This window comes from Octodon degus, unplaced genomic scaffold (genome assembly GCF_000260255.1).
Source record: "Octodon degus isolate 3935 unplaced genomic scaffold, OctDeg1.0 scaffold00029, whole genome shotgun sequence".
In the NCBI taxonomy this organism is placed as follows: Eukaryota; Metazoa; Chordata; class Mammalia; order Rodentia; family Octodontidae; genus Octodon; species Octodon degus.
The window spans coordinates 4,725,246-4,734,065 of NW_004524605.1; the positions used below are offsets into that span (position 1 = coordinate 4,725,246).

Genomic DNA, 8,820 nt, shown 5'->3' on the forward strand with positions numbered 1-8,820 from the left:
TTGTTCTCAAACAGAATCAAACCTAAATGAGACACCCACTAGGATATCTACTTGTCTTTTTCCAAGAAAAATAAATAATTAAGCATCCACTTTAGTTTATATATATCAACCCCTTTCAAGATGGACTAGAGAAATGTTATTGTCAATGATGCAGTAAATATTTCTACTTACTTGATGAGCTCCACTGTGTCTGAATACATAGGAAATGGAGATTTGGATTCCTGAGCATTCTTCTCTAATGCATTCCCACATTCGATAAAAGATACCACAGCATCAAGGTAGTATACTGCTTTCTCAAACCTATCAGACTAAAGAACGGAGAATAAAAGTTAAGGGGTAGTGAGCAATCCCTTAGTACAAACAAATGGGGATTTATGCTAATGTGATTAAACAGTACAAGAATATTTACATACCAACGCATCTGCATTGTGCTTTAGCTTTTTTGCTTCTTGTAAATAATGGTCTGCTGAGTAATTTCTGCAATATAAATTTTCATTGTTAATAAAAATAACAAATTTTTTTTCTAAGATAATAGTTCCTTTCAGTCTCCAAAATAACACTTCATGTTCTCTCAAGTAAAAAAAAAAAACCTACCACTAAACATTCATTTGTCTTTTAACAAATGTTTTTATCAAGTTAATAACATTAACCCACAGCGAATGTTTACTTAGATCAACAGAAATCAAGCTCCCTACTATGTATGAATGCATGTATATACATATTTATATTTTGCAGTCCTACGAATTGCACCTAGGGCCTTGTATTGAGCTGTACCCTCAGATACATAAATAGAAAGATCTTTCTATATATTGATACATAGGTTTTTAAAAAAAATTCTTTAGACAGGGTCTCATTAAGCCAGACTGAACTTGGAACTTATTATCCTCCTGTCTCAGCCTCCTGAGTAGTTGGGATGTCAGGTGTGTACCACCACACCTGGCTCAAGCGCCTTAATATTAACTACTAACTTTCTTAAATTACTTGAAAGATTAAAAGTAAAAGGCCATTGAGAAAATGCTTTATAATAGCATTAATAAAATTTTTAACTTGAGAAAAAAAAGTAAAGGGGTCAGGGAGATGGTTCAGTAGAATAATTGCTTCCCTGGCAAACACAAGGGCTTTCGTTCAATCCCTGGTTCTGCAAAAAAAAAAAAAAAAAAAAAAAAAAGAGTAAATAAAAGCTAGGTATGGCACATGTCTATAAATCCAACACTCAGGAGGTTGAGGCAAAATGATTAAGACTTAGAGGCCAAGCTGGGCTACACAGCAGGTTCAAAACTGACTTGGACTGCAGTTGAAACCCTGCCTAGAAAAAACCGAAAAGAGTAAAGACAGACACAGGAGAGATAACCGTTTAACAAAAACTCAGGGAGCAATAACACTGCTCTACCTTAGCCAAGACAACACCAACTTTAATCAGTGATGCAGTGGTATCACAACACTACCCACCTACTGGAGGGCACAGCACCCTTGTCCCACACAAGGGTGATAGGGTTATTAAAGCAGCAGTAGTGAATTAGGATTAGAGAGTGCTTTCAAGTTAAACTCAAAATACGATGTGGATCACACACAAATATTAAGCCTTTAGTCACTGACAGAAATGGAGTTTCTTTTACTAGTGACTCTAGTCATTTCTTTTTTTGGTTTTTTGGTTTTTTTTGCGGAACCGAGGATTGAACTCAGGTCCTTGTGCTTGCCAGGGAAGAGCTTATTCCACTGAGCCATCTCCCTGGCCCTCTAGTCATTTCTTTTTTAAATTTTTTTATTTATTTGAGAGAGAGAGAGAGAGAGAGAGAGAGAGAGAGAGAGAGAGAGAGGTGTGTGTGTGGCCAGCTCAGCCCACCAGGGGGCGGGCTGGCTGGCATGTGGTGCTGGGGATTGAACCGTGGTCCCAGACGCTTTGCTAAGCTTGTTCTAAGTAGGTGCTTTAGACCACTGAGCCATCTCTCCAGCCCCCCTCTAGTCATTTCTTAAACACATTTTTAAAAATTGTATTTATCTCACCTGTCGTCAAAGGCGAGCTTTGTTCTCCTAGGCTTAGAAGCATCAGGAACTGCTGTTGATGGAGGACAATTAGAGGAGCTATTTGGAGCCTTTTCCTAACCAAAAAAAAAAAAAAAAAAACATATACAGTATGTTACAAACTGTGCAGTAAAAATTAGGCTAACAGGCTACATAATTTCCTTAGCTACTGCTAAAATGAAAGCAAAACTTAATTGTCTTTGAACTTTTATAATGTAAACTTTTTAATGAAATGGGTTCATTTTATTATGTAACCAAAACACTTACTCTCATATTTACTAAGAATTCCACTATATGGGCTAAGCAGCTGTCAAAGTTAAGGAAGAGACAAAGCACACATCAAAATGGCAATAGAACTTAGGGCAAAATTTACTGATCAGTGAACATAGTAGCAATAGTAAATTTTAGGCAATAGGTTAACTAAGCACTTAGCATAGCTGTTAATTCTTCAACTCTATGAAATAGGTGTTATTATACTGACTTTAAAAATAAGCAGTCTCAAAGAGGCTAAGTAAATTGTCTAAGATCAAACATTGATTGGTCTGATTCTAAAAGCCCCTTAGAGTACTGGCTCGCTCTCTTTTCTTTTTTTTTTTTTTTTATGAGCAGAATATATTTATTGAGAGAAAGAAAGCTCCTGTCCAAGAGAGGGACAGGAGGGGGGCCTGAGTGGGTAGTTCCCTTCGCTCTCTTTTCAAATGCCTTCTACACAGCCTCATTTTTAGTAAGATCAAAAAATTATGGTGAAATACTATAAACTAGTAGAAGTTATCCCACAAATGCATGTTTCAAAGTTGAAAAATCTGATAGTGTCACTCCCACTTGTGCTTAAAAACTACTTAAAAAGAACCATATAGTAATTTTATTTTGTAAGAGCTTTTCAATTCCATCTATAGTATAAAGACTTTTTTAAAAATTAATTTTATTGACAAAGAAATAGCAATGAGACAGTTTCAAAACAGGTTAGCAGGACAGTTACAATAATTAATACATTGCATGTTCTTATAGTATAAAGATTTAATCCAAGGAATGAAAATAAAAGTCCTAGAAAGTGAGAAAAAGTGTTTTTGTTTTGTTTTGTTTACTAGGAGTAAGTAGAACTCAAAACCTTGCACTTTCTAGGCAGGCACTGGATACAGCTCCACTGAGCTATATCTTCAGCCCCAAGAAATGCTAAATTCTTTTTCTTTTTTGCAGAACCAGGGATTGAACTCAGGCTCTTACGCTTGCCATGGAAGCACTTATTCTACTGAGTTGTCTCCCCGGCCCACTAAATTCTTTATGGTAAAGTTTATGTTTGTAAGTGGTTTCTTGAATGTTACGCTGCCGTATAACATTAATCTCTCTTTTATGATTTATATATTGTTAAGGTTTAAATCTAAAATGTTTCCTCAATGTCTCACGTTTCCATTCCAATTTTAGTGTATGTGCTGCTGAAGTCAGCACTGTATCGTGTTTTCAGAGGTGGGCTTTTGGCAAGCGACTGGACAGGACTCTACACTGATGAGCTCACAACTGAATGAGCTGTTAAGGTGTAGGGCCCAGATGAAGGACGCAAGATCTCTCTTCTGCTCTTTGCTTCCTGGCTACCATGTGTTGAGCAGCTCTCCTTTGCCAATCAACCCTGAAGCTAGGATCCAAATAAACCTCTTGTCCTTTAAGTTGTGTCCAATATTTGGTTTTTTGTTTTTTTTTTTTAAATTTATTTGTGTGTGTGTGTGTGGCCAGCTCAGCCCACCAGGGGGCGGGGCTGGTTGGCATGTGATGCTGGGGGATTGAACCGCGGTCCCTGTGCTTTGCTAAGCTTGTTCTAGGTAGGTGCTTTAGACCACTGAGCCATCTCACCAGCCCGTGTCCAATATTTGATCCCAGCAATGAGAAAGCAACTAATATCTATGCAGTCTTATAATTGCCTGGATTTACATTTACCTAAGGAAAACTGAAGTTTTTTTGGAACTAAAAAATTTCTCACATATTTCAACATGCTTTTCTTCTATTAAAAATTACAGGGCTGGCTAGATAGCTCAGCGAACTAAAGTGCCTGCGTAGGCAGATGCAGGGATCGACTCAATCCCTGGTGCACTGTGCCAGTCCTGCCCCAGGGGCACACTCAGATGGTGATTAGACTGGGCGTGGTGGTACCCGCCTGTAATCCCAGTGCTTGGGAGGCTGAAAAATAGGAGAATCACTTGAGTCTGATCTGTGTAGCGAGATCCTGTACTAAATACATGAAAAATAAAAACAGTATATATATATAATGTATATTATTATACAGAGTAAAGACCTTGTCTCAACAACAAAAAAAGTCTGGGTCCCTGGGATGTGAGGCCAACTCTCCAAACTATTATTGAGGGGTATGTGGCTGAAGAGAAAACCTTATGTACATCTCAGTGTGAGAAGTTATTCATAACATCAATGACATTAATTTTTAAAGTTCACCATGTTTAATAAGGATGATAAATTTCTTTGTTTTGGGTGGGGTTTTGTCTTTTTGAGACAGAGTTTCACTATGCAGCGCAGGCTGGCCTCAAACTTGCAGCAATCCTTCTGCCTCCACTTCCTAAAGGCTGGGATTATAATGTCTGCTTCAAGAATAACAGTTTTTTTGGTCAGTATGACTTTTCAAGTCTCAAACCTTAAGTCACAAATAATAATCCAGTGACTTTTTTTTTTTCTGTCTCAGAATGCCTTCAGGGCAGATTTGGCTTGTGTGAGTTCTGGGGATCAAACCACAGACAGCATCCTGAGCCTGACTGCTTTGTTTAAGCAGGCACTTAAACAACTGAGCTAATGGGCAGGCCCCCTAGTGAATTGTACTCTTAAAAAAATCTAGGGACTTTGTCTAACATACTGTTTATACCTGATGAGACTAATTTAGAAAGCAATGCAGGGGGCCTGGCCCTAGCTCAGGCCTTTAAGTGGCTGCTTCCACAAAGCTGTCAGCCTCAGGTTGCTGGAGTTCGAACCTCACACCTCTCCCCCTGGCCAAAAGTGCCCTGAAGGCATTCGAGGAACAAAAAAAAAAAAAAAAGAAGAAAAAAAAAGAAAGCAATGCAAAAACCTGGTAAATAAAATAACAGAGACAGAAGAATAGCCTTAAAAATCCAATCTTCACAAGAATTTGAGCCGGGGAGATGGCTCAGTGGAATAAGTGTTTCCCTGGCAAGCGCAAGGGTCTGAGTTCAATCCCTGGTTCCGCAAAAAAAAAAAAAAAAAAAAAATTCTTCTACATTATGTGTCTGCTGGGAATAAAAATAATTAGAAATAACTTCAGAGTTAGCTCAGATAACATTTTTTTTTGCGATACCGGGGATTGAACTCAGGACCTTGCCTTGCCAGGCAAGCACTTATTCTACTGAGCTAGCTCCTTGGCCCTTCAGATAACGTTGTTTTTCTATGTCAAGAATCAACATCCAGTGGTTGCTTTGTTACTTTATATAACTTGATGAGAAAATCTAATTCCAAGAAATCCAAAGCCCACTGCAAACCATACAGAAGTGCTCAATCTAAGCATTGAAATAATTTGGGGATTGTTTTTAAAACGTTATAATCAATTTTACCAAGTTTTGATCTGAACTAATAGGCATGGGGATAGCTTAGTTACTGCTTTTATGGTCTCCAATCACTGTACAAATTGACTTTCCATATTCTGACACAGTATGAGTAAAATATACAAGCTTTTGAGACTGTAGCAAAAATTTCGAAACAGTGTCACACACAGAAAGCCATACAACGACACTGACTTTTGAAACGCTCAAGTCCCTGATATTGTACCTTAACCTCTTTGGAGCTACTGGAAGTTTTTCCTTCAGTCTTCTTCTGCTTTGATGTGGAGGAACTGTTTTTGCTGCTGCCACTATTTTCCTTGTTGCTATTACTGCTTGACTTTAGGGAAGACGATTGACTAATAGTCCTCTTCCGAGAGCCATGCTCTGTTTTTGGATCTTTTGAAGGTACAGGCGCAGCAGGTGAAGGTAACAATTCCTTTTCTTTTGCAGCACTCTGTTTAGATGACCTACCAAACAAAACAAATGCTGCTCTCATTTTTCTACACAGTAATATGGGGAAATGGATTTTCCCTCTTTATCTGTTTTCAAGAGAAACTTGCTAGGGCCAGGGATGTCACTCAGTGGCACAAGCGCCTGTCTGCAATTCTGAATACCAAAGAAACAACAAAAAATCTTGTTTCCTTTGCTTGATTACTAAGATAAACATTACAGTGTAAAGTGAAGTGAGACTGTAAATGCCATGAGGGCTGGGGGGCATCTTATCATTTTCCCCATGCCTTTTTGCTTTCATCCATTTTCTCCAGTTGTATACTGTTTTGGAAATATAACTGCCACACACCATTTGCCCTTAATACTGACTAAAAACACAGGAGTGATGAAAGAGATTGTTTGTAAGTAAACAAGTCCCCAGTAAATTATAGGTAAGTTTGCTATCTATCCAGAAATTAAAGATATCTTAACTGTTACCCACACCTACCCACCTCTACCATATTAAGGAAAGTAAGAAGGAAAAAGTAAATTTTAAATGCTTTCCATCGCTACTGGCCAAATGCAAAAGCTCATGTTATTTAGCACAGGCACACATGTGGGATCAGGGACATGCTAGAAAGTACCCAGTACCAAATGACACCCATGTGAGCAACACTGGCAGGCAACATGTTTTGGGGAGACATACTCTCGGTTGCTGGATGGCTTGTGGCCTGATGAGTTCTTGTCCTCTGTTTTGGGTTTTTTGCTCTCACTGGCACGATTATCATCTTCATTCTGGATGAAAAATGGAAAACAGCTACTTCACCTAACTTCATCTTTGACCAATAGAAATACCCAGTTTATGCCTGATAAAACCTCAGAAACAATAAGAGCTAATTTACACAATGAATAGTAAGATCTTGGTTTCTGAGACAAGGTCCTGCTATGCAGTTCAGGCTGACCTTGAACTTGCAGTGACCCTCCTGGCTCAGCCACTGAAGTGCTGGGATTACATGTATGCAACACCACACCTGACCAAAATACTTTAAGGCTGAAAAAGGTCCCCTATGTTAGATATATAGAATTTCCAAATATTGAAACAGATTTCCTATACTTTTTAAAAAAATGATTGTATGTTTAAGATCATTCCCACAACAAAATTATTTTTCCTATAGTTTTAGATGGCGTTTTTTCTTAAATAATGACTTCGGAGATGGCACTCCATAAACTTGTAAGTAATACACAACTCATATCATGAAAGTCAAACTTTGAAAGCATATGATTCTGCCAGGTCTGGTGGCGCACACCTATAATCCCAGCGTACAGGAGGTTGAGGCAAGAGGATCGCTGTTGAGTTAGAAGCCAACCTGGGCTTCATAAGCAAGTTCAAGCCCAGCTTGCGCATAAGACCCTGTCTTAAAGAAAACAAAAAAAAGGGCCAGCGAGACAGCTCAGCAGCACAGCACCTGTCTGGAAAGCTCAAGGTCCTAAGTTAGATTTCCAGTACCCGCCCCCCCCCAAAAAAAAAAGTGCACAATTTTATGGTATTTGGTATACTCCCGGTTGTAGAATGATCCCCACAACCAATTTCAGCACATTTTCATCATCCCCAAAAATATTCTAGGTTTATATTGTGGTTCATGCTTACGTATCTGCCCAGGAGTCTCACTGCTCATAGCTGAGGATGTTGGAAAGTGACTGGACTACTGGGGCATCAGAGCTGACTTACTGTGAGAAGGCAGGGTCCAGCAGAGGAGGTAGGACACTGGAGTGTGACCTGTAGGGGATATCTCCTTTTCCATCTCTTTCCTGCACTGTTTCTTGGCTGCTATGAGGTGAACTGCTATTTGTCTATATGGCCCACTGTCACGCCATTTTGACTTGGAGGCAGTAAACTAAAAATGCAAGGCACAATAAACCTCCGTTCCTTTAAATTCTAAGTGTTGGTGACTAAAGCCTAAGGTAACTCTATTTAACTTTTTTTTTTTTTTTTTCCCAGAACTGGGGAATGAACTCAGGCCCTTAGCACTTGCCAGGGAAGCACTTATCCTACTGAATCATCTCCCCGGCCCCTCTATTTAACTTTTTGAAGAACTACTGGACTATATTCTAAAGCAGCTACACTACACTAGCTCACATTCCTACCAGCACTGTACTTAAGTCCCTACCCTTCTAGATTATTATTAGCATTTATTGTAGTCTAAGTTTTTCAGTATAGCCAGCCCAGAAAGTTTTAAAAATTTGACTGGCTAAAAACGTAAGTGGTAGACCTATCTACTTATTGATAAAACTTTTATAAGTACATCTAAGTTTTCCTGTTGCTTCAAACACCAGGGCACAATAACGCAAATAGTCTCTCATTAAAGAGTCTGTTTCCTTTTATAAATGATTAAAGATACACAAATGAAGAAATGGAAAAACTCTATCTAAAATCTTTCCTGCTTTCAGGGCCGGCCAGATAGCTCAGCAGACTAAAGGGCCTGTTTAGGCATAATGCAGCGGGCACGGGACTGACCCTGGGCCTGTCATGCCGGCCCTGCCCCTGGGGCCTGCTGAGACAGTGATTGAGACTGGGCGTGATGGTAGGCCTGTAATCCCAGCACTTGGGAGGCTAAAAACAGGAGAATCACTATGAGTCTGATCTACATAGTGAGACCCTGTAGACCATGTACTAAATATATTAAAATAAAACCTTTACTGCTTTGGACTGTGTCTCCCCTCTTAGTTCTACTTGCTTTATTCTAGGAACTGCCCCTGACACTTTATTAAAACCATGTGCTTCAAAAATCATAATCAAGCTTAATGGTTTTTTTTTTTTTTT

The 8,820-nt window shown here is 39.0% G+C and overlaps 1 protein-coding gene across 4 annotated transcripts in view; it reads right to left on the minus strand.

Moving 5' to 3' along the window:
* Aff4 (AF4/FMR2 family member 4) overlaps positions 1–8,820 on the minus strand; it is a 104,706-nt gene that overhangs the window by 15,759 nt on the left and 80,127 nt on the right. For all 4 annotated transcript variants that reach the window (XM_023713229.1, XM_023713228.1, XM_023713230.1 and 1 more), the window contains 5 exons: positions 6,706–6,794; positions 5,797–6,037; positions 2,005–2,099; positions 414–477; positions 172–308 (listed from right to left, as the gene is read on the minus strand). In XM_023713229.1, coding sequence (XP_023568997.1) covers positions 172–308; positions 414–477; positions 2,005–2,099; positions 5,797–6,037; positions 6,706–6,794 — 626 coding nt within the window. The remainder of the gene's footprint in view (positions 1–171; positions 309–413; positions 478–2,004; positions 2,100–5,796; positions 6,038–6,705; positions 6,795–8,820) is intronic.